This window comes from Molothrus aeneus, chromosome 9 (genome assembly GCF_037042795.1).
Source record: "Molothrus aeneus isolate 106 chromosome 9, BPBGC_Maene_1.0, whole genome shotgun sequence".
Lineage (NCBI taxonomy): Eukaryota > Metazoa > Chordata > Aves > Passeriformes > Icteridae > Molothrus > Molothrus aeneus.
Window position 1 is genome coordinate 23,372,898 of NC_089654.1, and position 13,117 is coordinate 23,386,014.

At 38.2% G+C, this 13,117-nt stretch overlaps 1 protein-coding gene across 1 annotated transcript in view; it reads right to left on the reverse strand.

Moving 5' to 3' along the window:
* Positions 1-1,779: 1,779 nt before the first annotated feature.
* The window catches only part of CDC73 (cell division cycle 73), a 101,575-nt gene continuing 90,237 nt past the window's right edge, over positions 1,780-13,117 (reverse strand). The window contains exons 14-17 of the mRNA XM_066555828.1: positions 9,141-9,302; positions 7,266-7,366; positions 4,016-4,157; positions 1,780-3,188 (exon numbers count right to left, since the gene is read on the reverse strand). Of these exons, the coding sequence (XP_066411925.1) occupies positions 3,152-3,188; positions 4,016-4,157; positions 7,266-7,366; positions 9,141-9,302 (442 nt within the window). The 3' untranslated portion in view covers positions 1,780-3,151. The remainder of the gene's footprint in view (positions 3,189-4,015; positions 4,158-7,265; positions 7,367-9,140; positions 9,303-13,117) is intronic.

A 13,117-nucleotide genomic window follows, 5' to 3' on the forward strand; every position in this document is an offset into this window, starting at 1 on the left:
TGTTTGCTTTCTTCAGACTAACATTCAAAAACTCAAACAGTATAAATCACAGGTATTTTCATTTTTAATACAAAATCATTACTTCAGGTACAACTACTGGCCCCACTAACCCTGTTACTAAAAGCAAGAATCACTTGCTGACAGCATGTGAGCCCAATCACAGACTTCAAACCAGTCCTCAACTTAGCATGTTTCATCTCACTCATGTCACCCTCATGAAACAGTGCAGAGTTAAGACACTGAAAGTGCAGAACAGGAACAGCCAATTTGATATCTGAGTCTCACACTTGTGCCATTCTAGTGTTCAATAAACTGCAGGCAGGGAAGTAGCTCTGCTATAGTTGTACATTTTAATTGAATACAATTTACACACTTTATACACCTCTAAGTAGTGTGTCCAATTTGCTCAGCAAAAAGAAAGCAGCTCAGTAAAACAGATGTCTGCTCCTCCAGCTTCCCCACTTCTTAGTATCACTTTTCTTTATTACTCTACATTAACGTGCAGACAAATTAAGCATAACATAAGTGTCTAAAATTCCAGCTGTGTTGCAAAATGCTGCTGTAAGGCTAAATTTTTAAGTCCAAGTAGTTTCATAATCTATGTGCAGTTATTTATGAAGGCAGCAGGAATGCTATTCTGACAACCTAATTAAACTTCCAATAATGTCAGCAGGAATCTGATTGCAAAATGGCTCATTTTATAAACATCACTACTTTTATGACTGACAAAAATATGCACAATCAGGTGCCAGCTCCTTCACAAATACATATTGTATAACTTGGGTCACAAACTGCTTGCCAGTAAAGAATTCTGAGATGTTAAAAGGTCTGTCCTCACCCCATAAAAACAAACACAGGTCAAACAGATTGCATGGATATTGCTCTTCTGCCCATTCCATAGCCACATAACTTCAGTAGTTTCAGAGGAATTAACTGCCAATAAATACATAAATCTCCATCTAAATCAAGCCATCTCCTGCATATAATACTGGATCTGGAATTACACCTGCAAACTGTACTGAAAACACAAGTACAGGATACAGAAAAGATAACTGTCCCTTGCCTACTGCAAACCCACTCTATGGTCTGCATATCACACTGCATGTGAAGCACACACTTGCCCAAAATTTACTTTTCAAGCTGACTGCCTAGAAGTCTCTTTAAAACAGCCCAGGCCATGATGAACTTATTAAGTCTGAAATAAAAAGACATTTCTAATTGGAAATGCTCAAGTTTAAAAAAAACATACATGATATCTCACTGTTTAAAGCAGAAATTAACTGTAAATTGCTACCACGTGGTAGCAGCTGCTATGTTGGAAGAAGCCATTACAGCTTTGCTCTGTACTGTACAGGTTAAAACCAAGCACTCAATGTTTCAGCCAGCTCTAGTATGACATGGACACATTTCTAATAAGCTTAAGTACAGGGAAAACACAGTAACAGGGTACTGCCCAACTGCCCACACAAACAGGAGACATCCCAGTAGTTCTGTATTGCCCAGTCTTCCCAGTCACCATGCTGAATCCATTCCAAAATCCAGGGTCAGCTGCTTCTACTCTTGGGATTCACGGAGGGTTGTTCTGGTGGTTTGAGATTTCACAGTTCCATTTAGACCATTTGAAAATACAGTCTCAATACAGCAGAGGTGGATACATACAATTAAAAGTCAGACCTCACTGTCCTCATAAACCTAAGACAGTTTTAAAAACCTCTTATGGATATATGACTTCGGGTTTTACTAAAAATGAAGTTAACATCAAATAAAAACCAAAACAGAATAGGTAGAACATTTTATTTTTGTCAAACCTTAAATGTAAAGTATATTAAAAAAACATGGTTTGGAATTTCAGGAACAGGAATATAAACATGTATTTTCTATCCCAGAAAAAAAAAATCATGCAGGTGTTACAGTATTTGATCATTCTCTACATTCACCGGTATGCAACATCAACTTAACATTATTCCATAGATACAGAAATGCTGTAAATTGGTACAAATACCAGGATCCTCTGGCCTCACACTGGAGATGAAGCAAATCTGTTCTTTGGTAATTTGAGAAGGCTGATTTTCCATTCCAATGCAGGACTCCTGGGAGGCCATATTAGCCACTCAGCTCAGAAAATTACAACTCCTGTTGACAGTCTGGGCTACTTTTGTCACGAGAAAATCATATTAGAGGTATAAATGCAAAGAAGTTCAAATTATTCATTCCTTGTGGTGGCTGTTCCAGGAAAATAAAAGAATCCAACTCTCTCCTCCTCTATTCATCATTTAATCTAGGTAACATTTAGATTCATATGCAAAGGTATTTGCTAGATGGGAATGTTCACATGCATACTTTCAGTTTAAAGAAAGAGATGTGTGTGGAGAATGGCAATTTAGAGTTACCATGACTCGAAGGTATGCCTATAATAAATTTTCAAGATTTAGTAAACTGGGACATTACAAATCCAAAAAAAGAGTTAATAGATTTTTGATCTTCCCTTTTTCAACAAAGACTGACAGAATATACATATACAGCTTGACATTTTGATTTATCGAAAACAACTTTCACTTTGCTCAGTTCGCAAGTCCTATTGACTAAAATGTAATATCATTCACAACAAAATATTTTCAGTAAGTGAAACAGTAAGCAAAGAAACCCCAAACTAAGCTCAGAAGCTAAGTGGTTTAGAAAGCCTGGAAACACCTAGGTGTGTGTCATTGTGTCTATAACTTTTTTGTACACTATATCTATAGACACAGGCACACATGTATTTACACCCGCCCGTGCACACGCACACGGGGAACCCGCCGTGGACATCCAGCTATCCTCTACTGGGGAACAAAACACAGTCTTTAAAAATGTGCCTAATTTAACAAAACAGAGAAGAAACTGCTGCTATCAAAATATACAATTTGGATTGCAGACTAGAAGGCTAACAACATTAAAAAAATAGTTTTAAGCAAAACCCCTTTGCTTCCGATTAACAGGTATCAACCTGCCATAGCATGAATCATCCAAATAAGATTTTATAAAAAGTTTAAACTGTGACCCTTCCTCATTTGTAAAGTTCTTGACATATATAGTGCGACCTCTGGTCTCCAAACTGGAGCCCCTTCCATTTTTTTCAATCCACACTTCAGGAAATAAATGGCAGCTGAAGGATTTAGAATCTCAAGTGAGATTTGTGCTTTACCATATACCTGAAAAAAAAATTAACAGAAGACAGCATTACTACCCTCATGGCATTTAAAGGAATTTTACTTGCAGGAATAAAATGTGCAGGCATTGTTAAAAGAGAATTCTTAGGGAATTAGAAAGTTGCCAAAGAGATGCAATGTGTTGTGTGCACGATTTCTCCTACTAAATAACAGCTGTATACAGTCTTGCCTCAAAGAAAACTCAGCTTTCCAAGGCATTGCATGACCTCTAACATTGAAAGACTACTAGTTCATCTGGGAGTTCAGATATATTGTTCACCTGAGACTTTTAAATAGAAAGCCATGGAAAGTTTGATGATTGGAATTATTTTGACAATTCCCACAGGATTTTTCTTTTACACTCAATCATTCAAGCAGTTCACTGTGAATCAACATGAAAAAATTAAACATTTATGAAATGCATAGGCTTCTCCCCTCCCTCAATATTTCTTAACTGCTTCATGATAATAAAGTTTCTTCTCTACAACATGAACAAGGTATTGCAGTGAACTTCCCCTTCAGCAGGGTTCTGACCCAGAGAATCAGAGTCAGGAGGTGGGGAATCATGAGACTAATCAATGGTTAATGGTAACTACCCTTCCTTTAAATCCACACTTTGGAGATTATTACTTACAGTCTGTAAACATATACCACTACATTTTATTAACTGTATCATCAGAGAAAATCTAACCAAGCAGTATTTCCAAGATAAACCATTGTTCAGATATCCAAATTAGGGAATTGTAAACAATTCCCTGATTGCCAGAACCTTTAATTCCCACCAAAAGCATACAAGCATGAGGATCAAGGACTTCCAGCAGGAACCATACCTGTCCAAGGTTTCCCAGAAGCGTAGGAACACTGGCCTGTCCAAGTGTCTTTTGTGGTAGCTGAGCTCTAACACTGTTACATCCCATTTCTGCACGTTGGGATCCAGGCGCACTTCATCGTACTTGAGATGAAAAGCTTTAACTACAGCAAACAGGAGAGCATTTGGTACAAACATGAAGAGTTTAGTGCTTCTTTATTGGTCAAAGAAAATTCCCACCCCACTCTTCCTTTTTCAGAATGAAGCCTGAGAGTAAAATTAACAAGCCTATAATCCAAAGAAGTCAACAACTCACTGAAGGGCACAGTTTAATATAGAGGTCAATGGCTCCCAGGCTATTCCAGGGTGAAGGGAAAGGGCACTCCCTACTTACAGATGCACAGATTCCATGGGAACAGCAGAAACACACTGCCAATTCAAGTACATTCAGTACATTCTCTTTGAGAAACAAAGTTCTTTCTGAAAATCTCTGAGCTGTCAAAGAATTAAATAATAATCAAAAAGGTATTTCTGAGACCTATGAGTAGGAAGCCTGGCTATCTCCTAAAAGAATCTGTAGAAGATTGATAGTAGAATGTCAGTGTAACCCCCAAATGCTGCATAAAGCATTCTGAGAAATTTAGAAACTGCCAATTTCCCCTGGTCTAGTACTCAGTTAAAAATGGTAAAATATTAACTGTTATTTTTCTCTTGGGAAGTACTGTCACACGTGAATTAGGTAAAGCCTCAGCATTTACACAGTGAGCATTAAAACCAATGTATTTAAGACTTGTACAATTCCTATCTGGTAACCCAATCTGATGATTTTAGTGGCATTGGAAAAGTAAAACAAGCCATCAGTCTTGTGGAAACTAGTTCTTTTTAATGCCATGCTTGTATCTTCTTCAGATACCACACTCTTAATTTTGCCTTCCACAACATCAGTTCTCTTTTCCAGATCCATTTGGGAACTCCCTAGAAGGCTGGTATGTGAAATTAGCTTTTTTTTTTTTTGTTGGCAAACTAAAGCAATGATCATCTGACTTCTATCTCTGACAGATAAATTTCCAGACTTTGTGATTAAGAATACATATACATTATCTCCACTATACATTGTTGCATGTACTCACATAACTCCAGAAAAAACAAGATATACCAGGGCCATGCCTTTACAAAAAACTCCATCAACACCTGACAGAGTCTCTGCATTCCAGTTAAATGTTATTAAGCACAAGAGGATCCACTTCTGAAGCTGAAACAAATCACTATTAAAGCTCCCTGATGTGCTCTGGGAGGAACACCTTTAAAATGGTAGTCAAAATGAAATATTTCATGTCCATGAAACTGACAGCATTCAAAACTTCATCACAAACATTCACTTGTAAATGTGAAATTAGGCTGATTTGGTACCTGAACATGAAACCATGTCAGGACACCATGCACAAGGAAAACTAAGGAGCACAGTTTTAGAGACTCAGCTAATGAAATGTTCTGGGACAAAGCAATTGCTCCAATAAAACCAGTTTGGCAGGCTCTGGCCCAGTACTCCTCATTTTTTTGAGGAGTTCTTTCTGGCAAGCTACCTGCTTGTTTTCCAAGTGACAGCCTTCAATACTTGGTAACCACAACAGACCCAGACAGAGAAGAAGAAATGCAAACTGCAGATGAAACAACGGACAGCTGCAAATCCCAGAAACCACATTTGTGAAATGAACATTCAGTTCACTTACTGAACACTTTAAGTATGGCAAAACAATAGCTTCAGACAAAAATAGATACATAAAACTGGACTGATGCTGTCTGTGCTCCCTTCATTCACCTGTTTTCATTTAAAGGATGAGTAAAGTCATCAGGGAAAAGGTTCTAGAAATAGATTTTATCAGAAAAATATTTTAAAAATACCATGCTTTAAAGGAATGGAATGCATTTCTAAATTGAAGATCCATTTCAATGTATGAATTAAGACCAGATATCCCTCTTTCACTTGAAAAATGTATGAATTTGTACACCTTCAGTCTGAACTGTGCAGGCTGTGATTGTGATCTTTTGGCATGTTGAGACCAGGAGTGTCAAAGCAAGTCAGAACAATTCCTACAGCCCTCCATACATGTATATATTAAAATGATAAAATTAATAGGAAGCAGCATGTAACTGCTAGCTAGACCTTCAATATTAAACTGCATTTTTCTTGGCTTTGCTTTTTGCAATTGCCATTTTCTCAGTATCTTTATTTTGAAGTGCTATTTCCTTCTTTCATTAATCTCTTCTGTTAAACTCTCTCCTGTGGCATAGTTTTACTTTCACAATGACATTCAGTCTCTTTTTCCCTTTCCCTGCTCTTCCTCAATCCCCCTTTAACTGACTCATTCTATTCTCTTGTTCACAGACCCATCCTTAACTTTCTGTCCCACCCTTGAGCGTTTTCCTTGCTGCTCATCAAAGTGGCTTTGTCTTTCCAGATTCTACATCACACAGCAAAGAGGGGTACACACAAAACCTGAACAAACCTGTTTCCTCATCACACTGACTGCAAGATGACAGAACTGAATTAAGGTAGGTTTGGGTCTGTTGCCTGTTTGGTTGGGGTTTTTTTTGTGTGAGTGTGTGTGCATGTGTTGGTTATGTCTATATTTGAAACCACAGAAGACCATCTAAAGTTCTGTTTTCTAGGGCAACTCCAAACTGAAGCAACAGAGAAGATGACAGATTGCTTAAGTACTATGGCCCACCTCTCTGTCAGATGGGTGAACTGTGCCAGAGAAGTGCCTCAAAGCACCACAGTTGTGGGGACCCAAAAAACCTGTTCAGATCTATACAATGCTAACATCTAGCTCACTGGAAACTTAAACTTTTTAAAACTCTGAAGTTTTTGTCAGACACCAGATCATATTTTCAACACTTAGTGGTTCTCTAGGTGATTAATCCTCTCTTCAAAATAGCACTAGAATGTGCAGCCAGCCTGTAAACCTGTTAGCTATGAATTGCAGGAATACACATTGTCTGTTCACCCTTTTTTAGGAGACTGGAAAGCAGATTTGTACCAGCTAGTTGTGACTCTTGCAGCTGACAGTTCTTTCCATGAGCTTGCACAGATCAGAGCAGAACAACCACAAAGGGCATGGGAATATTTGCCACCGTGAGGAGCCCAAAGCCTGCTCAGCCACCTGCACCCAACAGCACTTTGGCAGCACTCTGTCATGAGCATAAACACCTACAGGAAACCCCACACACAACAACAAAGCCCAAACCAAGGAACAAAGTAAATCCCTTACTTTTTGCAAAGATATCAACAGGAGATCCATCCGGCAGGAGCCAAGGCCAGCCCTTGAACTGCCAGGCAGGGCCCTGGACAAACACGGCCACCACGCGGTCCCTGGAACACACAGAGGGATGGACATGGCAGGGGCATGGCCTGGGAATGTCACTCACTGCTGTCCTGAACAGGCAGAGAGCCTCAGCAGAGCTGCTCCTTTTATAGAGCAGGAGAGCACATTTAGCAGCCACACCTCCAGCACAACTGCTTTTCCTCTTGTAAAGAAAAAAAATCATTCCTGTGATTCCTCTGGGCTTTCAGCCCTGCCCCTTTGCAGAAGGTAGCTCAATTTCTCAGGTTACAATTTTTAGAAGGCAGTGTTTATTTGTGGTCATCATTAATTTGCTTTTGAAAAGTGCTTCAACATTTTCAGAGACAATCTTCTGCAAATGGCACTTGAAACTGAGATGTGCAGATTTAAAAGCCTTTATTCTCAACACTGCTGACTTCCAGGCTGAAAATTAATGAGAAGCAACAGCTGCTAAATTTCTGCAAAGTGAAATTTCAACTATTTTAAGAGTATACATCCATCACCTGTGGTCTAAGAAAATAAATTTGTGATTAAGATTAAGCTTTTGCATTAGTAAAATTTTAAAAACCCCACCCTAGAGAATAAATTACCTCGTCACATATGGTCTTTCTCTTGAACATTTACATGATCCAACCATGGTTCTTACCTACCACAACAAATAATTATCTCTCTAATCTAATCCCCAAATTTAATCTATCATTAAATCCACTAAATCCCAAATGAAAAAGAATAATCACAAGATGAAGTTTTGTGGTCTGGGGTTATTTATTTGCAGGTTTTAGAGTGGCTTCCTTGGGTAAAATCAAGATAAAAAACCATAGACCACTCCATGTCTTTGGTCAGAAGTACTTTAGAAAGTAGTTTAGATGGTCCTTAAAGGTTTGATCATTAAACATTTTAAGTGCTATTTATTATTCAGAATTTTAAATCCACTGATTTCTGATTAATTCAAGTTCTAAATACAGAGAAAAACTGATTTAGGAACAGAATCTTTTCAAAGTATTCCTCTCCATTAAAATCCAATTTGGAAATAAAAAAACCACTAAATATGTCATTGTCCACATCTCAGATCTTCTCACTTGTCAGGAAGAAGTAAAAATGCTGCATAATGCATGTCATCAAATAACAAAAAGATGTCAAACAACAATAAAAACTTCTCCAGAGTTGTTCTGTTCAAAGGGAGCTATTTTTAATACCCTTGAAAAATGGGCTACAGAGCAAATAATTCATTTCCAGCTTTTTCATAAAAATAAAAACTATCTATGATTCCCTTTCTGTAACTAGGGCTCTTCCTTCCAAAGTAAAATTCCAATAGTTCCAATACTGGAATCACAGTTCAGTCTTTACTGTCTGATGTATTTCCTTTCTATAACTATCCAAAAAGATGGAATATCAGATGCTGATGGCCTGCAAAAGCATCTTCCCAACAGACTCTCCCTCAGAAAGCAGACAGGAGAGGAGGGGGTTTCTTGCATATCATGGTTCAGTGACTTGCACGTTACACCACAAACCAGAACAATAACATGAACATTTCTATTGGAATTTCTGGAACATTTCTGGCAAATCTAATAATATTAACTGTGCTGCTCACACTGTTAAAATTTGAAGTGTTGCAAGTTTTAAAGATCTTCTAGATCAATTTAGTTTCATATTCTTTTCAGCTGAAGACTTTTACAGTTAATAAAATGAAGACTCTTGTATCTGTACCTTCACTTTTCAGTACATTTCAGAGCATTTTATTATTCCCCTCCGAATTCTGCAGAGTCCAGTGTAAGAAACTGAATAAAGGAGAAATGTTCTTACCAGTCCTGTGGCATGAGTTTCAGAGGTTGGTCTACGACCCGGTAGGGGACAGTGACGCTGACTGTGGTTCCCCCCGGCTGCATCTGGTCCTTCCTCCTCTGTATTAGAGTCTCATTCTCCCGCTGACAGCCCTGCTTCTTCTTCTCATCTGATGGTACAAACCTTAGGGAATAACAAACCCCTCAGTAGACAAGGGCAATTTACTTGATGGAATCAGCAGGAAAAGTAACAGCTTTATCTGAGCTTGGCGTTAGTGACAGCAGCCACTCAAGACACCTCGATCCCAAGTCTCCACCACTACTCAGTCAGAACATCAAAAAAATGTAAGAATAATATTTCAGAAGCCCTCCTGATAAAAAAAGTCACACTAAAAAGCCCTCTGTGCCTCAAAAATACAGCCTGACCCATTCTTAGACATCTGGGGCCTTACACAACACATTTGCAGATGAGGAGCCAGACCACGACCTGCAAAGTGACCACAACTCTTCTTTTTAGTGACCAAGGGTAACCTGGGCATTAAACCAACTGCTTCCAGGAGCAAATTTCAAGAGCTCTTGGAGCCATCAGAATTACTGCCAATTAGAATTTTCTTGAGAAAGCTGGGATTTTTTGATCAAAAAATGGTTTTGAGTGAGGTTTTATTTTTTTGGAGGATGATGATTTTGCATTATCAATTATTTATCTGGTTACTATGATGCATGACACTACAGTTTTTTGGGTTTTTTTTTTTTTTTTGGTAAGAGATTTTGTGATAGAATAAGTGCTTGTAAAATCCAGATAATGTGGCCCTCATGTCATATATTACCTCCATATGACAAAAATAAATGCTAAGATGTGACACAGCTTTCCTTCCTTCAATTAATTACAGATCCTTAATCTTTCAGCCCCCTCACCTTAAAAAACAACTGCAATCGCATTTCAAGGCCCTCCATTTTATGGTGATAATAAAATACCCAGAACAGGTCTCAAAACTGCCATCATAAATGTGAGAGCAGTGTGGGCCTTTTTATTGATAAACCTCAGTGGATTCTGAGATAGAGAAAAAAAGAAAGTTAACAGAGTCCTGCCTTTCAGGGAACTGGAAGTGTGTCATGGCAAGGGAAGCTGATGTGAGCAGCAGCACCTTCCAGGCCAGCACAAGAACAGTGTTCAGGCCTGTGCTTCAATATTCTATTCAGAACCACCCAGCTGCACTACAACCCTGTCTGCTGCTGACATTTCATTGCCAAAGCTCCTGATTAAAATAAAACTCTGTTTCCCCTAACTGCAGTGGTTAGGAGGAGGATTTGTGTTGTACATTTTAAAAGCACAGTGCATAGCTGGTAACATTTCTCTTCATCACAGTGCACATGGTGATTTTGAGCAGTTTACTACATTTTTTGGCTAAGTTGTTTGCAGCATTTCTATTTGTTCTCTTCAATTTATTTCTATTTGAATACTAAAAACCAAATTTGAATGTGTGCTTTAACAGGTACACTGCACTTCCCATTGTTGAATAAACAGGAAAAAGAATACAAGATTAAATATGAAGAAAAGTTCATTATTCAGTCAACTTGAAAACACTTGTTTTCACTACATATTCAAAGAGAAAATGGCATTTTGGGGGGGGAAAAGAAATCAAAAAAACAAGCAAACATGTTTTAAGGCAGCAGGTGAAAACTGTCAATAAACCTCCAAGAAAAACAATTTTGCTTTCCCAATGTAAATTAACAGATTATATCCTCTCTTACTCCTCATGCCTTAACAACGTTTCAGAAACCACGTCACAAGCAGTTTCTGAAATGTGTGTCCAAATGCATTCAATTCATAAAACTTCACTGAGAAATTTAAAAAAAGCCCAACACCTGCTAATAACTAGGAATGGTGCATTAAAGCTCACTAGAACTGGAAATACAGAGAAAACATTACAGGTGTTAAATGAGCAGCTATAAATTAAATTATGCTTGTCTGTCTAGTACAGGTGAAACACCATCATTCTAAAGGAAATACAGACAAAAAAGCTGTACAGAACACTGAGAGAAAAGTACACATTGGCCACCTAGAATATATTTTTAAGAAGTTAAGATAATAATTTCCCTAATAACTGAAGTAATTAGCAAACAGTTAACATTTACATACCTTTTATCCATCACAACAGACTGACACATACAATTGCACACTACACAGAGGCATTCAGCTGAGTTCTGCACTGGAAAAAGCCACCCAATGTGACACCAGAATTTAAGTATTTCTCATCAATTTTCTAATTTAAAAACTCCAAAGTGAGGTGCACCCTCATCATTTGCACTCCTAATGGCCTGTCCTGCCAGGGTGTCACAGGCTTTGCTTTACCAGCAATAACTGATAGGAAACTCTGTAACCTAAAATGAGGATTTACTTTGTGGTCCTTCAGCTTTTAAAAAAACTACTAATGAGTTTTGTTAGTAGAAAACTACTAATGAGTTTTTTCTTCTCATCACCCATTAGAACTAAAGGAATCTGGGCTGAAAAAAATGAAGATAAATTAAAAAAAAAAATTAGAGAAACAAGTCCTCAAACACCTTTTATCCAACTGGTAGTGTTTATAGGAAAAGCCAGGGTCACCCCAAATGCTGGGCAGTTTGAGAAGAATTTTGTTATTCGCCATCCCCTACATTGAACAAGAAGAAACTCTTAGAGAATATGTAAATAAAAACCAAACAGCCCTACACACATTACAGTGATAATCAAGCATTCATCTGAACAGGGATCTAAAAGGTCACATTTTAAATTTAATTTGAAAATGTGAAGAAGCAAACACATTTTAAATGGAAACAGGAAAGCAAAGCAGCCTGGCCACATGAGAGTAGAGGCAATATTGCTGTGCCACAGAGTAACAACTTCACCACTCTTGAGTCTTCTCACATTCACTGCTTCAAATGTTTCCCTGTTTAAGAATTCATTTTAACACCAGTTTTTTGGCAGTTTTTGCCCATTTCAGCTAGAACTGTGTTACAGCCATTGAGGCACCATTCACTTGTGCCTCAGTTATGTCTCTTCTAGACAATGGCTCCAGTTTTATTTCCTGGGAAAAAAATCTGAATTTTTGAGTGCAATTCTCTAGGCCACAACACAAAGATATCTTGTTAAGGACCAACTATCAATGAGCAGATTCAAATGGCACAGCAGAGAAGACAAGTGCCACAAAGCAAGCATTGAAACAAGCACTTACATCCAGATAAACAAAGAGTACAGGAATAAAGGGCAGCTTACAGAAAGTTTATGGAATCTGTGCCTGCATTTCCGGGAATCATCGACTCAGTAAGCACAGCAAAAGTCATGTGCTCAAGAACTGAGAATCAATAGAAATTACTGGATGATTATAAAGATATTTATGGCCTAGGTCATCACTACCCATAAGCATAAGAAAACTGACTATTAAACACCAAAAATCCCATCTTCTCTTGGAGATTATTTATAATATTACTACATACTGCTATAGCCAGTGGCTTAACAACACATTTGTACTTGACAGCTTTTTAAACATCAGAAATAGGTTCTGAAACCTGAGTGTGCAGGAGCTTACAGTTTCTTGCTGCTTCTCCAGATTACTATTCCCTATCAAAAAAAAAAAAATCCATATCTACTTAGAATGCACTTTTATGCCCCCAGTAGGGGTAGGAAATTATTAGCCCTCACTGTTAATTGCCAGAACCATTATCCACATGAAAAATGGTGCACTCTCACTTTGTAAAGGCAGCAGGTCCCTTCCCTACGGGGACAGACAAGCAAGTGAACACCATCAGGTGTGGGAGGTAACTGGTAGGACACCATCCACTGAACTGCCTGAGCTACTCCTGCCCTGGCTCTCAACTCACACCCACTGGCAGTAGTGCCTTTAAAACACTTTCACTGAGGTCAGATCAGCACTTTCTGGCCCCCAGCTCAGGCACACTGAAAAATGCAAGAAAGGAGAATAAGGCAACTTACCAGCAACTGAGATCATGGCAACACACATT